Genomic DNA, 17,279 nt, shown 5'->3' with positions numbered 1-17,279 from the left:
GAGTGTCCTGACCCAGGCACCAAGACTAAATGTTTATGAAACTTGTGGCTTATGATCTGCAGGATTGAGGTAAGAAAAGTACCATCATTGGTGAGGGCCCCTGAGGTTTTCTACTCCAAAGAACTCTATGGGCTTACTAGGGCTTGGCGTCCCTGCTCATATCACTTGCCAACCCCAAACCCTCCCTTTACACTTCGCCCATGCTCAGAGGCACAACGTGGAGATCCTCAATATTAATACCAGGATGGCCATTACTGTCTTCTTGCCTAGCTTGCGAAATTTTCCCTCTCCTTCTCACACTGACTTCCGAGGACTGGATTTGTGTTTTCCGACTCCTTACCGTCGGCGTGCCTTGCGGTGAAAAAGCGTTATATGGCGGCAGCACCTCTGAGACGTTTTCATATCCTGGAGGAGGAAGCTCAAAGAGTGACGTGTTGAAAATCTGTTAGGAAGAAGAGACACTATTAGAGAGCTGGAGTAGCATGTCACATACATTCAGAAAAGGTTTGTACTCTTTAAGGATTGGAATTTGGTATTTTGAATGCCAAATAGCCTCTGTTGTTGTTGTTTCTGGAGAGAGCTGGGCTACCAGCTAGGTGCCCATGGTTTGAGGACCTCCGTGGTGTCCACAAACTCTCTAAGACTAAGTCCTCCAACGTCCATGCTCACTGCCCCTTCAGGACGAGGTGGTGAGCATGGCTACCCCCTCTTGAAAAACACACAGAATGAAAGGAGGGAATTGGGAGAGTACTGCCTTTCCCATCTCCTCTCCTAACTCTGTGTTCTTCTCAGGGCTCAGGTCAGTACCCGAGCAGCTAAAACAGGGGTCACCAAACATATTGGACCATGATGTGTAGCATAATATGTTGGTCACAATGTTGAAAAAAAATATTGAAGACTTGACGACCTCTGCCTTCGGATAACAGGCCACATCCAACAAAGTGCTTCCGCCAATGCAGGGAATTTTGGCTGTCCAACAGAATTCACTTCCCTTTCCTGCAACCCGCCCCCACCTTTTTGACTCGGTAGTTCAAGGCAATGGGTATGGTTCTCCCTCTCCTCATTGAATCCACCCAACAACCCTCTGAGGTGGATTATAGTAAGAGGCTGTGCCTGAACTAAAGTCACTCAGGGAGCTCCCTGACTAAGCGGGGACTTGATTCCTGGTCTCCCGGGTCCTAGTCTGACACTAACTATTACACTGGTTCCAATGCCTTGACCTAGCAGAAGCATACCAGTGTTTTTCTGGCTCTGGCAAACACACTAGATCTGTGCTTTTTCACAGGTCCAGCTTACGGGCTTCCCGTTGGCCACTGTGAGAACAGAGTGCTGGGCAAGATGGGCCTTGGGCCTGATCCTGCACTGCTCTTCTTACTTTGCAGTGCCCCACAAAGGTTTGATTTGATAGTGGGTTTTTTTTTTTTGAGAGGACACCATATGAAATCATGAAAACTATTGTGAATCCATCTTCATTCCACTAGATCCATTTTTTACCCAGTAAAGTATAGAGTCTCTCTCTGTGTGTGCGCACGCACATGTGTGTGGTTCCTCTCTTTCTGTGTGTTTGCCACAGCAGGTGTGAGAAGCAACCTGAAGAGCCATTACTCTTGGCACCCTCTCGAAAATCCAAATGTCCCCGTGGAAACGCCTCCCCCCAAAAAAACCAGAAAGAAAGATTGGCAGCGCCTGGAATACAAAAGCCACCCACTTTCAAATTTGATTTCGAGATCTGACACAGTTTAGCCCTCCTGAATGCGATTCTTTCTTTTCTTTCAGCTCGCATGCAGCAGAGAGAACATTCTGCCCTCTTTACCTCGTTTCCATGATCATCGGTAATAGCAACATAGTTGGGGGTGGTTTGATTTGGGTAGGAAAGTAGGACATCGTAATGAACCAGCTCGGCTGTATCCAAGCCAAATTCCTTCCACTGGGCTTGTATTTGTCTTGCCAGGTGAAGATTTTGTTCTGTTCCTGCCACATGAGGGAGCTTCGTGAAAGAGCTGAAATGAACCACAGAGGTTGGGGTTTTTTTATTTTTTTATTTTAAAAAAGACAGGATAAGTGCTGGGATCTCCTGTTCCCCAAAGGGCAAAGCAGGCAAACCTTTTCCAAAATGGTTTCGAATAGCCAAGGTAGGGGATTCCAAAATGATTCTATTCCATATCATCTCCCCCCCCCCACAACAAGGATGCATCTTTGTGTTAAAAAATTGGGTGTGGGGGTTTAAGACAGTCCAGGGCAGTTTCCCCCCCTCAAGCTTAGCTCCCCAGCTGTTGTGAGACTACAACTCCCATCATTCCTGACCACTGGTCCTGTTAGCTAGGGATGGTGGGAATTGTGGTCCAACAACAGCTGGTGGGGGACTGGTCCAGGGGCTTGAGAGTGCGGCCCTCTGATCTGGCCCTCAAAACTCTCTTCAGGGGCCACGGCTCTCACTGGCCCTTACTTTGTGCCTTGGGTTTATTTGCCTGACTGAGCTCTGGCCTGAACTCTGCTGGGATAGCTCAGTTAGTAGAGCACAAGTCTCTTAATCTCAGGGTTGTGGGTTCAAGCCCCACATTGGGCAGAAGATTCCTGCGTTGCAGGGGGTTGGACTAGACAACCCTCGTGGTCCCTTCCAAACTCTACAATTCTATGCTTCTATGGTGTCTCTTGTTTTCCTAGATGAAAGATGGAGAGGGGTGCTTGAGTGTGACTAGCCTGCTGTGTAAAGGCACTATTTGCTTGCATTGCTCTGCCCAGTTTGCCTCTGACTCTTTCCCAGACAGCAATACAGCCCTTGGTCTGAAAGCAGTTGCCTACCCCTTATTTAAGAAAATTCATCAGTCCATCTAGCAAACTATTGTACTACCTTGAACCTAAGATCCTGCTGCATCAGAACAAAAGCCTATCTAGCCCAGCCAAACCACCTGTGAAGTATCTCCCTCCCTCTGTGATTCTATGATTCTTCATTATACAGCTTGCCTGGGCCGCCTGCTATTGGCCATGAAAACTGCAGCATGACGACAGCCTTACTTTTCTTTATATATAGTAAGATAATGCTCACAGCTGTCCATGGAGGCGCAGGTTAATTCTGTGTCCAGGGCAACTGTCTACCAGCTCCATCTGGTACGCAGACTGAGACCCTACCTGCCCGCAGACTGTCTCACCAGAGTGGTGCATGCTCTGGTTATCTCCCGCTTGGACTACTGCAATGCGCTCTACTTGGGGCTACCTTTGAAGGTGACCCGGAAACTGCAATTAATCCAGAATGCGGCAGCTAGACTGGTGACTGGGAGTGGCCGCCAGGACCACATAACACCGGTCCTGAGAGATCTACATTGGCCCCCAGTATGTTTCCGAGCACAATTCAAAGTGTTGGTGCTGACCTTTAAAGCCCTAAACGGCCTCAGTCCTGTATACCTGAAGGAGCGTCTCCACCCCCATCATTCAGCCCGGACACTGAGATCCAGCGCCGAGGGCCTTCTGGCATTTCCCTCACTGCGAGAAGCAAAGCTACAGGGAAACAGGCAGAGGGCCTTCTCGGTAGTGGCGCCTGCCCTGTGGAACGCCCTCCCATCACAGGTCAACTACCTGACATTCAGAAAATACCTGAAGGCAGCCCTTTTTAGGGAAGTTTTTAATGTGTGATATTTTTGTATTTGATTTTTGTTGGAAGCCACCCAGAGTGGCTGGGGAAATCCAGCCAGATAGGCGGGGTACAAATAATAATAATAATAATAATAATAATAATTATTATTATTATTATTATTATTATTATTACAGATCCACAAGTCTGTACTGCCGTGTCCAAAAGCAAACAAATTAAGTAGTCATCATTTGGCAAGGGGCAAGAATAATTAACTGCTGCCTTAAGCAGAGCAGATATATGGCAAACTGGAACTTATCCAACTGAAATGCATCCTTTTCAGGGTATTTTCCAAGAGTGGATTCTCAAGTGGGTTAAAGTTTAAATGAGACGAGTGCTATGTCTATATGTGAAATTGCAGGGTTGTGGTCAGTAGGGTATGCGGAATATGTGTGGGGGTGGTGAGGGATAAAAGAAAACCAGGTTAGATAGGATGGAGGCACATGACTGCCTCCTCTCCAAAGGCAGACATTGTGGTTCAATGATTAATCAGTGCCTGCAGCAAATTACAGTCCAAGCAACTCTGGTGGTTAGTCAGCTGAGTCTGTTCTTCTCGTGATGCTCTTCATCTGAGAAGGTTTCCAATCTGTACCTCCTTTATCTCTCCCCAGATGTTCAACTTTTGAGTAGCAAGAGCAGGGGGGGAAGAGTGCTAAGCACCACCCCTGTCACCCTCTAGGACAGAGGTGGGGAACCCTCAGGCCTAGGGGTCAAATGTGGCCCTCCAAGCTTCTTCTCTCTCTGGGCCTTGGAAATCTCCCTAGCCCGCCCACCCCCTGCCTTGTACCCTGAGCATTTCTGCCTGACCTCTCATGGCACCTCTTGCTCATCTGAATGGAGCATAGAATCATAGAGTTGGAAGAGACCACAAGGGCCATCCAGTCCAACCCCCTGCCAAGCAGGAAACACCATCAAAGCATTCCCGACAGATGGCTGTCGAGCCTCTGCTTAAAGACCTCCAAAGAAGGAGACTCCACCACACTCCTTGGCAGCAAATTCCACTGCCGAACAGCTCTCACTGTCAGGAAGTTCTTCCTAATGTTTAGGTGGAATCTTCTTTCTTGAAGTTTGAATCCATGGCCCCGTGTCCGCTTCTCTGGAGCAGCAGAAAACAACCTTTCACCCTCCTCTATATGACATCCTTTGATATATTTGAACATGGCTATCATATCACCCCTTAACCTTCTCTTCTCCAGGCTAAACATACCCAGCTCCCTAAGCCGTTCCTCATAAGGCATCGTTTCCAGGCCTTTGACCATTTTGGTTGCCCTCTTCTGGACGGGTGTGTGAGAAGGGTGTGTGAGCATGTGCAAAAGCTAGCCTCCTGAACAAAATTAAAATTCACATTTATTGCTCTACCCACTTTTGCTTTGGGCCCCACACACCACTGACATGTGGATCCTTGGAAGACTTCCCCAAAGGAAATGTGGCCCTCAGCCACACTCTCCAATTTCTGTTGTAGACTGCCTCTTTCTGTGATGTTGTGTATGGTGCTTTTGGGGTGTTTTTTGGCTAAGGGGCAGGGCGATTTTTTAAAGTCTTTAAAAGTTCTTGTAGACCTTTGTTCTGAGTCCTCACCTCCTTGCAATGGGGGTGGGGTGGGGAGGGAACTCTGTTGCAACAGAAAAATAAAGATCTGCCTTGCTTTCACTGGATTTTGCATCCACCCATTCTTCTCTGACTGATAATGGATTTAGAGGACACAGAGTCCCTTGATGGGGAGTTGGGCTGCATATGCCAACCCCATTTTTTCCTATAACAGACTGAAGCAGGGGCCTGATCCTGTTCTGGCTGCCACTGCCTTTCACCTGGCAGTCTGTTGATGTCATCTGGAGAGGCGCTTCTGGAGCTTGCTCTGCATTTTTACAACTTTTAAAACAGTTCGGCACCAAAGAAAGAAAGCAGCAAAACTCACCGCAGAAATTCCCGGATGTTTTCCGCCTTCAGTTCTGCAAAAAGCTGCCTTCTTGCATTTCGAAAGGCGTTTGTCGTGCCAGCTGGCTTGTTCGCCGATTTCACGCACCAACCTGCAATGCCGTGGCAATGACAACAGTCAGTTCTGTCCCCCCCTGTCCTTCCAAGCACTACTATTATGGGATTGCATCAGCCAAGCTATCAAGGTTTCTTTCACTTGCCCATCATCCAATGTGATGGGATTTTTGCAGGGAAGACGTGTGCATTAAATGTGCCATGTGGATGTGACCAGACAAAAATCAGTAGGCTTCCCATACTGTGGAACAAAACATCATCATTGGCAAGTTCTGCATCTGTTAAAGCAGTGTTTTTCAACCTTTTTTGGGCAAGGGCACACTTGTTTTATGAAAAAAATCACGAGGCACACCACCATTAGAAAATGTTAAAAAAATTAACTCTGTGCCTATATTGACTATATATAAAGTAATTCTCTTGAATAGGAATCAAATAAACACAATTTTTCCCACGGCACACCAGGCAACATCTCGCGGCACACTAGTGTGCCGCGGAACAGTGGTTGAAAAACACTGTGTTAAAGGAGGGGTGATTAATCTCTGCCCCATGGGCCATATGTAACCTCAGTGGCCTTCTTTTCTGGCTTCAGGCTGAGAGAGAGAGGGAGAGACAGTGACTGGCCCAAGGTCATGCAAGGGACCAGGGAGTGGTGCACAGTGGTTAGAGCAGTCTCTCTCTCTCTCTCTCTCTCTCTCTCTCTCTCTCTCCTTCCCTTCCTCGCTCTCCTTGTGTCCACATCCCCCAGTTGTGAGTGTATTTGGGTGTGTGTGTGCTCTTTTTTCCCAATAAGCTCAAGGAGGCCTACCCAGATGCCCCCCCCCCGTGATCTCACCCTCAAAACAACCCCATGAGGTCAGCTAGGCTGAGAGGGAGTTACTGCCCCAAGGTCATGCAAGGCAGTGTAATGTAATGGTTAGAGCAGCCTCCCTCTCTCCCCCCCCTCACACATCAGGTATATACTGCGTAGATATATTTAGGTCTTATTACAGGGTGATTCATTATGAAGTATACAGCTTCCATTATGAATCACCCTGTATTTTCTCAAAGGAGCTCAAGGTGGCCAACATGAATCTCCACCCCCACCCCTCAATTTCATCCTCACAACACCCCCGAGAGGAATGGTGCAGCAGTAAATCTGCTAGCACATTTGTGAAGCTAAGCAGGGTCCGGGATGGTTTCAAACTGGATGGGAAACCATGTGTTGAGATTCCTGCACTGCGGAGCATCGGGCTAGATGGCCCTGGGGTTCCCTTCCAACTCTACAATTCTACGATTTCCCTGGTGCTGCAGTGAGGCTTGGAATTGGCCACCTATTAGAGCCAATGGTAGACTGTATTCAGTCCAGCGGCTATAGGGGACATCTTTGGGGAAGGCTCGCAACTGGGGGATGGAAGGGTTAACTCCTCCCCATGTACTCTAGGGAGCAAACAGACAGCTATAGGAACCACTTCAAAAGTTGGCAGCGCCAGGCTAAACGAAACAAGCTGCCAAGACGCAGGAAAGAATCTTGTATATATACTCAGGCAAGTTTGGATCTAAACCGGTAAGCGGCCCGCATTTCTGTTTCGTTCTGTTTATTAAAAATAAAATTAGAAAGCTCCTTGAGCTGAGCAAGAGCTATCTGAGTCACCGCTCCCTTGGGCTGCCTAATAAAGAGATGAGCAGAGCTTTGGCTGGTTCGGTGGCATTGCTCAGATGCCTTCCCTGCTCAGGGATCGAAAAGGAGAGTCATCAGCAAGAGGAGCTGCAGGAGGGAAACGAATCCACTACTACGCCTTATCTCTAGAGCAAGGGGTGGGAAAGATTTTTCAGTCTGAGGGCCACATTCTCCTTGGGGCAACTTTCTGGGGGCCACATGCCAGGGGTGGGTGGGGCCAGTGACTGGGAGCGGCCGCCGAGACCATATAACACAGGTCCTGAAAGACCTACGTTGGCTCCCAGTACGTTTCTGAAAACAATTCAAAGTGTTGGTGCTGACCTTTAAAGCCCTAAACGGCCTCGGCCCAGTAGACCTGAAGGAGCATCTCCACCCCCATCATTCTGCCCGGACACTGAGGTCCAGTGCCAAGGGCCTTCTAGCATTTCCCTCCCTGCAAGAAGTGAAGTTACAGGGAACCAGGCAGAGGGCCTTCTTGGTAGTGGTGCCCGCCTTGTGGAACACCCTCCCATCAAGGAAATAAACAACTATCTGACTTTTAGAAGACATCTCAAGGCAGCCCTGTTTAGGGAAGTTTTTCGTGTTTGATGCTTTATTGTGTTTTTAATATCCTGTTGGAAGCCACCCAAAGTGACTGGGGAGTAAGTAATAAATTATTATTATTATTATTATTATTATTATTATTATTATTATTATTAGTGGAGCAATGAATGAGCATTTTACCACTGTGCAACAGGCTAGTTTGAAACCCACCAGCTACCTTTACCTGTCACCACAGGTGAGAGCTGAATGCAGGGTGGGAACCAAAGGTAGACAAACTACCCCAGAAGGAGCATGACATGTCCCCACCAGAAATACGACCCCTCCTCTAACACCCCATACATTACTTGCACATTACTTCACTGGTTTCAAAATGTGATAAGCCAATGCTGGGGCTGCTCATTCTGCTGAGTGGGGCCTGGGGCACCTGCCACAAAGTCCTGTTCAGAGAGCACCACTGCTAGAAAGGCCTGCCTCCTTTAGAGAAACCCTCAGCAGCTTAAAGAAAAAAACAGAAGTTTCGGATGATGGGGGGGGGGGTGAGGAACCTGCATGACATGATGTCTTTGCTAAGGAAATAAAAGTGTCAGCCTCTTTTCATCTTCATGACCAACATAACACAGAGCTTTCCAAATTACTCCTTTTGTGTATTTGAGAGCAGACGGAAGAGGAAAAAACAACAATTACAACAATCTTGCCTTGACAAACTTGTTTCCTTTACCGGAAAAAGGTTATGTAAGTGTTCAGTCTCAGCAAAAGGCCTGCCTGTCTTAGAGCTGTGCTGTTTCAAAGCTTCACCTCTATCCTCCCCCATAAAGAGGACCGTTTTTAAAAAAGCATAAAGATGCATTGAGCCAAAACAGTCTCACTGCTACAGAACACAGGGAGCCCAGCTTGTCATTTTGGCCAATTCATCTAAGCCAATATTGTCTGCTCTGGCTGGTAGCAGTTCCCCAAGGTCTCAGGTCTTTCTCATTAGTCCTTCTAACAGTGAACTCAGGTGCCGACAGGACTGGAGACAAAACAGGGTGATCCAGCGTATTCAAGGCATCTCCGGAAACTTGCGGAAGTACAAAACCCCAAGGGTCACATACAAAATAGGAGACTAATCCACATGCTCAATATCCACAGAATATTGACTATCAGTTGGAAAACAGACAGACAGACAGACAGAAAACCAGGATTTGGGAGGACTGGGATAACCTGTTTGGAATGCACGGCTGAACTGAACCCTCAACAGGAGCACTCCTCTTCAGAGGGAAGATGTGCTGCAACACTCTGTTGCAAGTCACACTCATCACCTGTCAACAATTATTGTTTTTAAAGCCATGAGCCTACTTACATGAGGCTTGCTTTCTGTCGCCCTATACGTTAGAAATGGGAAAATTGAGAATGTGAGAAAATTGATAAAATGGGTGTCCTTCCTTTGTAATCGGCTGTGCTGCTTTGGAAGAATATGGGACATCTGATTAAACAAGTATCACCATAGCTTGGATGGGCGATGCAATGGGCATGGAAAATTTAAGGGATGGGCTTCCTCAATAAAATCGCCGCTGAAGGGTCCAGCAGGTTTGCCAGAAACCCTGTGCCTTGGTGGGGAGAGGTTCCGAATCCAAAGGGTGCCTGTGACAAGGTTTATCAGAAACGGAATACAAAAAGTCAAAACGGCAGAGTCCGTTTGGAATGCCTGCGCTCAGCCCTGGAGCATGTGCAAAGCGCTTGTGCACAGGAAGCTGCCTTTAACTAGGCAGGAACTATTTGTCCCACACCCGCCGGAGTGTCAGACAGCAGAGATTTCCCCCTTCTGTTGTTGCTACCTGATCCCATCGCCACCTCTCCTCTCACTGTGCGCTGCGCCCAGCTCAGGACTGGCAGCAGCAAATTCAGGATTTCAGACGGGGATCGAACCTGCGACCTTCTTGCTCTAACCACTGAGCCGTAGCCCTCCCCCCGAAGAGCTCCCTTATCCGTGCGCTCGGGGAAGCCCGTCTGGCTGCTTTGACGCGCGCGAACCCCAGCTCTGATTTCCGCCTCGCCCACCCCACCTCGCGCGCCCTGTTCCAAGTAAGGGGCTGCCCCCTTTCCCGGAGCCCACAAGCCAGGATCCTCTCTCGACTCACCCACCAAGATCCCCAGCAGGAAGATCGCCAGGAGAGCCACGAAGCCCAGCCAGCTGCAGATAGCCACCTTCCTCCTGGCCATGGCGCGTCCCGGAACGAAAGGAGGCTTGCTCAGGACGGGACGGGCTTTCGCAACTCTCCTGGGAGAGGATCCGAGCCGTCCCTCCTCCCACTGTGAGATCTTTCTCACGTCGAGAGAAAGGGGGCAGAGGAGAGTTGAAACAAGGTTGCTGGAGGGGCGCTCCAGGCCAGGAGGGGGCCCCTGTGTGGGCACTGGACGTCTCCTGCCGGCAAGACGCAAAGGTTCCCTCCTCCAGAAGTTTGCAAAACTGCCATTAAAAAAAGAAAACAAGGAAAGATCAAGATGTTTTTCTCTCTTCCACACCCCCCCCCCCTCTGTACTTAATTACACTACCCTGGGATCTTTGGATAAAGGGCAGTAAAGGAATCAGATAAATAATAATTAGAGGGTTGTGGTTTGTCTTAATGCTTACTTCTAAGACTCTGCACCTGCAAAGCAGGGCTTGTTTTGAGGGAGTTTTGAGTTTGTTTTGTAGTGGCTGGGCCTGGGACATCTGTGGCAGATAATCAGGGAGAGAGGGCCCTGAGCATGCGCAAAGTGCCTTTTCGTTGCGCTGCTTGAGTGTGGGGCTTCCTGCAACTCTCTCCCCTTTGGGGAGGAAACTTTCAATAGGGACAAATCTCAGATTCTGCACTCAGGCAGGAAGAACCAACTGCACAAATATAAGATTGGGGATAGCTGGCCTGCAAGGGGCAACCCACCACTAACTGGAAACAAAGCCTTATGAGGAACGGTTGAAGGAGTTGGGTATGTTTGGCCTGGAAAAGAGGAGACTGGGGAGGAGATAATGATGGCCATCTTCAAATATCACGTGGAAGATGGAGAAAACTTGTTATCTCCTACACCAGAGGGTAGGACTTGAACCAATGGCTTGGAGTTACAAGAACTAGGTCCCTTCTTCCCTGGCACCAGTTTAGGTTCTGCCTCCGGTTCCAAGATGTTTTGGACCAGCCGTGGTCCCAGGTTCAAGGCCAAGCATGTACAAATTTTAGTTTATGAAGGAGGCCCTGTTCCCCTCCCAGAGATACCCTTCCTATAGTGCAGGGGTGGCCAACTCCCAAGAGACTGTGATCTACTCCCAGAGTTAAAAACTGGCAGTGATCTACCCCCTGTTTTGGGAGGTTCAGGTCACATTTGTTGAGGGTTTTTTGGGGGGGGAGGAGGAAAGCCCAGTTTTTTAGGGGTACAGGGCAAAAATGTTGAGATTTTCTTAGGGGAGACAAACTTGTTGAGCTTCTTTGGGGGAGTCAGTGATCTACCAGTGATCTACCACAGACGTCCAGTGATCTACTGGTAGATCACGATCTACCTGTTGGACGTGCCTGCTATAGTGGTTTAACAGTCAAGTCCTCTTGTTGAGGAACTCTGGGAATTGTAACTTTGTGAGGGGAGCAGGGGTCTCCTAATTACTCTCAGCAGCTTTAGCAAGCTACACTTTCTCGGGATTCTTGGGGGGCGGGTGGGGGAGCCATGACTGTTTAAAGTGGGATGATACCGCTTTAAAATATATAGTGCAGATGGGTCTTGATCTGTGTGTTCTACCATTTCTCTCAGTTTGACCTGTGAGGTCTTTTTATCCAAGCTATGCCCACCTGCCCTACACCTGATGTTGGAAATGATGTCGGGTGTGAGGTAGGGAAATACGGGCGTTGGACAAGTCACATTTGATGTGGAAAATGAAATCTCTTGAGATATATTATGAAATATACTCGGAGTCAAGTGTGCATTTCATGCTCTTTATTCAGCTCATAGTAGTGAGGTGTGCAGTTCCCCCAAAACGTTTGCTTTATATACACTATTTACACAATGGGCCCCACGTGATTGGCTAATTCCGGGATACTCCTGTATGCCAATCGGAGTGCGGATTCACTTCCACCTGGAGCTGGATTGGGTGGCTCCTGCGGACCAATCAGACTGCTGCAATCTCAATCCTATTTTTCTGGGACCAATCAGACTGCTGCATTTTGGATCCTATTCAACTCAGTACATAACATATTATTAGCCTTGTAACAGTCACTGTGACAGGACCAAGAAACAAGGCCCACTTGTACCTGTTTTCCCCTCCTCTAGGAGCTTTGCAGCAGGGAGTATGTGGGGGAAAACATTAAACCCTTCCCCTCCCAACACCACGACTGCAGATAAGAGTTGAAAAGAGAGGTTGGGAGAGCCAGTCGGATTTCCTGTGCCATATGTAGTTTGCCTGGAGACAAAGATTAATCCATGCAAGTAAAAACAGAAAGAAAAAGACTTACGAAGTGGTGTTTATTTCTCTCCTAACACCCATATGCCAAGGAAATACTATCAAGAAAATATGAAGAATATTCTTCCAAAATGTCTAAAACATGCGTTCCTTCCCACCCCCGGGGGCAAATTGTGTAGGTGTCCCATTTGCTGCTCTTGTTTTAAATGTTGTCCTCTTCATAGGGACCCCTGACCATTAGGTCCAGTCGCGTCCGACTCTGGGGTTGCAGCGCTCATCTCGCATTACTGGCCGAGGGAGCCGGTGTACAACTTCCGAGTCATGTGGCCAGCATGACTAAGCCACTTCTGGCGAACCAGAGCAGCGCACGGAAATGCCATTTACCTTCCCACGGGAGCAGTACCTATTTAGCTACTTGCACTTTGACGTGCTTTCGAACTGTTGGGGGGCAGGAGCAGGGACCGAACAACGGGAGCTCACCCCATCACAGGGATTCGAACCGCCAACCTTCTGATCAGCAAGCCCTAGGCCCTGTGGTTTAACCCACAGCGCCACCCGTGTCCCTTCCTCTTCATAGCCATAGTAAATAAATATATTCTGCTGCTTCCTTTTGTTACTTTTTGGTACTAGCTGAATCAGGTATTTTGGATGCCCAGTTGCAGCTTTAAGTCATGTTGCAGATGCTGAAAATGGGACTTTTCATTATGCATCCCCATTGAATAGGGGTGGCTATGTCCTCACTTGCTTTCAGTCCTGCTACAGAGCCACTGCCAGTCAGCTAATGGCCCGACTCAACATAAGGCCGCTGAGACTTTGCTCGGTGCTCCTCGGCTGTGATTCTGCTGCAGGCTGCAGCTCTTGTTTCCTTCAAGATACGAGCTGTATCAGTTGCTTTCAGCTATCCTCCTAATCCATAGCTGTCAAGTTTCGGATTTGAAAATAAGGGATCAGCAGTCTCACCTATCCCGGGACAGTCACATGTGGGCAGAGCCAGAAGCAAAAGTGGGCGGAGCAGCAATGTAATCTCCTAGCGGCCTCGGGCTCGGAGTGGAGCAAATAGGAGGGCAGCCAGCAAAGAGGAGGGCAGCCATGTGCTCCACGCAATGGAACCCATTGTCTTCTTATCTGATCCCATCAAAACAGGACAGGAAGCAGCAGCTGCTCAAAGGCAGCCAGGCTCCGCCCACCAGCTAACCCTATTGGCCGGCTGAGGGGCTTGGCGGCAATGGATAGGGGCTGATGCAGGGGGAGGAATACACCCCCCTGTAAGCACGGGAAACGGCTCCCACTTGCTTTGAGGGCTGAGGCTTTTCTCTCCAAGTAGGCGAGGTCTTCCCACCCAGTCCCTGGCCAGCAGGGGAGGAGCTGCTTCCATTAAAAACAGGAAATATAAGGGAAATAAAAAATAAGGGAGAGCAGCGGGAAACTGCTTGAAATAAGGGAGAATCCCGGGGAAAACGGGATACTTGACAGCACTGTCCTAATCTCTCAAAACCTAGCTGTCCTTGAGGTTTGTCATTATGCCCTTTGATGGCATCTTGTGACGCTCTCGTCAAAACGCAAACAAATCCGAGGTGCCCCCGCTTCAACAAATCTCGGCAAAGATACATCTAACCAGACGGGATGCCACCTCCACAAGCCATAGCTGTGAAAGCAACATGTATTATTAGCAGTGTTATGTAAGCCTTTAGGTGGTGATGTTAGGAAAGCTTCACTCCATGGAAAGTAGGAGATGCATAGCCATAAATGCTATATCAGAGTTGGGGCTCAGGATCCATACATCAAGGTTGAGGGATGAGAAAATGACATGATGGCAGAAAGCTTTTTGGCGAGTGCCCAGGTCAGGCTGCCCTTGTTAATCCCTTTGACCGTTTCTGCATCTGGTGTGGTGTAGTGGTTAGAGTATCAGAACAGGACTTGGGAGACCTGGGTTCAAATCCACTACTCTTACTGGGTGACCTTGAAAACAAAATAAAATAAAAAATTCCTTCCAGTAGCACCTTAGAGACCAGCTAAGTTTGTTCTTGGTATGAGCTTTCGTGTGCATGCACACTTCTTCAGATACTTCAGATTCTTCAGTGGTATATGAAGAAGTGTGCATGCACACGAAAGCTCATACCAAGAATGAAACTTAGTTGGTCTCTAAGGTGCTACTGGAAGGATTTTTTTATTTTATTTTGTTTTGACTATGACAGACCAACACGGCTACCTACCTGTAACTGGGTGACCTTGAGTCAGTCACAGCTTGAACTGCCTCTATCTGAAGTCCTGTGTGGTTGAAGTCCAATTTAAAGATTGTTGTTGTTGTTTAGTCGTGTCCGACTCTTCATGACCCCACGGACCAGAGCACACCAGGCACTCCTGTCTTCCACTGCCTCCCTCAGTTTGGTTGGACTCATGTTGGTAGCTTCAAGAACACTGTCCAACCATCTAGTCCTCTGTCGTCCCCTTCTCCTTGTGCCCCTTCTCCTTGTGCCCAACATCAGGGTCTTTTCCAGGGAGTCTTCTCTTCTCATGAGGTGGCCAAAGTATTGGAGCCTCAGAGGCATAGCTGTCAACCTTTCCCTTTTTTGCAGGAAATTCCCTTATTATAGCATTGGGAAACAGCAGGGAGGGTTGACAGCTATGCTCAGAGGACTACAAAGGAGAGCTCCAGTTGCCCATCAGTAGCTAGCAGAGGTCACCTGGTTGCTCTTCCCAAAGGTGGTAAGGTGTATTTCATATTAATAATAGTAATTATTTTCTCTTCATTGATCAGCAACCTTCTCATCCTGTAACAGGTCAGGTTTAGGTTTAAAGCATTTGCTCTGTAAACCAGCATCCTGGGAGAACAATATGCCACACTCTGCAATCTTTTTAGAGGGAACTTTATTTTGATTTGTAAAGGCACAAAAGCAAAACCGACTTCTAAAGGGAGGTTCTATTGATGAGGAAATTGAGTACAACAACTGTTCCAGAAGGTATTGAGCTTGGGATCATTTGCTTTTCAAAGCCAATAGGGGCCCCCAGGGCCACATCTGTCTGTGGGGCCACTCCTATGCCAAATGCTCCCCTCCCCACATGGACTTGCATGGTGACGGCACTCCAGGTAGCATCAGAACTTAATTTTATTTACATTTCCAGCATTTAAGTTTCACACGGTGCCCCAGAATAACCAATGTAGACTTGTTCTGTGGCATTGTGGGAAATTTAAAATGGCATCTAACGTGCTCACCACCAGTGAGAATTCCAGCCATAATGGGACTTTTCAGCTTCTAAGTTCTAAACGTAGATATCCAAAAGTTCAGTAGCTCATCCACCCTCCTTTCCAAAAACTTTTGTTTTTGGTTGTGTACAAGTTTGTAAAGATGCACCCAAAACTTTGGGGTGCAAGTAGATAATAAAGCCATGGGATTTGTAAAGTAAGTTTTAAAATAAAGCCCAAATTTAAATCCTTTGAAAAGTGACTCATATTGAATGTAATGTGTGAACACCCCTCATGCCTTCAAGGGAACCGAGATCCATCAACACATTGGTGTGCCATCAGATCACATCCTTGGGGATCTGGAAGGTGGGCATTCTTCTGCATCAAGGTCCACACCTATTGAACTATTTGTTTGTTTTTCCATCAAGAAATTGGCTTTGATGGTCCTCAAAACCTCAGCGCAGGAAAGGCAATGAAAGACACGCCTGTCAAGATTGGGTTGTGATGGTGTGAATAGCTTGGATTTCTCTTTCGGTGTTAAGTCCTCTGAGCTGAAAACCTATATGGTTATCCATAATTAAGTGCCCGCTGAAATCCCTGGGATTTATGAGTGCACAACCTGTGTACAGTAATGTTCAATGCCTGTGTTGTCTGTGTGCACAATGGTTGAGCTGAACAAATCAACAAGGGCGCACTCTTTCACACCATCACTTGTACATGGGTAAAGGCAGCTTGTAGCTGTGTTCAGTGCAACATGTGAACAAGCCTCCCCAAGGAAAGTCTCTGAGTTCCAAACTCAGCAGGACTTTGGCAAGTAGAGCCAGCTCCTTGGACCCTCTAGGGATTCACGCTGTTTCTTTCAGAGTCCCGGCGGCGGCGGTGACTGTGAAGGCTGCAACGGAGATCTGTCTCTTGACTTCCTCCCAGGCCTTCTGCTGGTCCTCTGCGTTGGCAATGTCAAACAGGGCATCGTAGATACCGGGAAATGACACTCCAGCATACTTGTTATGGCTGTTCGGAGCAAAGATGATGTGTCTGGAAACACAAGCAACAATATTTTAAAAGCAGAGCTCATGATAACCTCTGGGGAGGTTGTGCCTGGTGAGGAACCTTAAACAACCCTACTGAAATTTTTCAGGGACTCAAGTCCTATCTTTCAATATCCACCCCTTTGTTCCTTTTTGTCAGGAGTGGGGGATTTCTTTCTGCCATGGACCAGAGGCAAAAGCGTTTTTCTTGTCTCTGATAGATGTACTCCACACTTAGGAAGACAGGAAGGTGATTTATACTAGGTCTAACTCCAACATCAGCCGAAGAAGGAAGGGTGGAAAGACCGCTTGTTTTTCCTTGTCAAGGCAGTTGGAGAACCATCACTCCTGCCACCATTGCTGGCCCCAGTAAGTGAGGTTCGAAGGGAAAGGGGGATGGATTAGCATAGGTAGGAGGAAGGGAGTTGAGGGGTTTGGGGGGAGGGGAGAAGCTCAGGTCACATTTGGAAATGCTTGGAAATCAAATGAGCCATTTCCTAATTATGATTTATTTGTTTTTTTTGGCATTTGGGCTATTTACATGCCAATGCAACACTGGCTGTTGTTTGAGGCTCCCCATCACTTGTTAAACACTTTTAAACAACGAGATAAATGTCTCTGTATACCTACTTGTGACAAACTGTATCCAACTCAGAGATAGTTTTTGTTGTTGTTGTTGTTGTTTGGTAACAAAAGGGGTGGAGAATCTAAAGCCTTTTAAGGAAGGGAAGGGGGTGTAGGGGTGATAAACCATAGAATTGTAGACTTGGAAAGGATCCCAAGGGTCATCTAGTGCACCATCCTGCAATGCAGGAATCTTTTGCCGAAGGTGGATCCCACATGCTCTACCA

General features: G+C 47.8%; 2 protein-coding genes across 3 annotated transcripts in view; both read right to left on the bottom strand.

Moving 5' to 3' along the window:
* The window catches only part of LOC117045235 (N-acetylated-alpha-linked acidic dipeptidase 2-like), a 30,397-nt gene extending 20,277 nt beyond the window's left edge, over window positions 1–10,120 (bottom strand). The window contains exons 1-4 of the mRNA XM_033146105.1: window positions 9,935–10,120; window positions 5,544–5,655; window positions 1,814–2,000; window positions 341–442 (exon numbers count right to left, since the gene is read on the bottom strand). Coding sequence (XP_033001996.1) covers window positions 341–442; window positions 1,814–2,000; window positions 5,544–5,655; window positions 9,935–10,016 — 483 coding nt within the window. The 5' untranslated portion in view covers window positions 10,017–10,120. The remainder of the gene's footprint in view (window positions 1–340; window positions 443–1,813; window positions 2,001–5,543; window positions 5,656–9,934) is intronic.
* A 4,946-nt stretch (window positions 10,121–15,066) lies between these two features.
* The window catches only part of FOLH1B (folate hydrolase 1B), a 44,545-nt gene continuing 42,332 nt past the window's right edge, over window positions 15,067–17,279 (bottom strand). For both annotated transcript variants that reach the window (XM_033146103.1, XM_033146104.1), the window contains exon 19: window positions 15,067–16,435. In XM_033146103.1, the coding sequence (XP_033001994.1) occupies window positions 16,246–16,435 (190 nt within the window). In that variant the 3' untranslated portion in view covers window positions 15,067–16,245. The remainder of the gene's footprint in view (window positions 16,436–17,279) is intronic.

The sequence above is a fragment of the Lacerta agilis genome, chromosome 4 (genome assembly GCF_009819535.1).
Source record: "Lacerta agilis isolate rLacAgi1 chromosome 4, rLacAgi1.pri, whole genome shotgun sequence".
Classification (NCBI taxonomy): domain Eukaryota; kingdom Metazoa; phylum Chordata; class Lepidosauria; order Squamata; family Lacertidae; genus Lacerta; species Lacerta agilis.
Note: the sequence above shows the minus strand (reverse complement) of the source record. Positions and strands in the feature narration are given on the sequence as shown.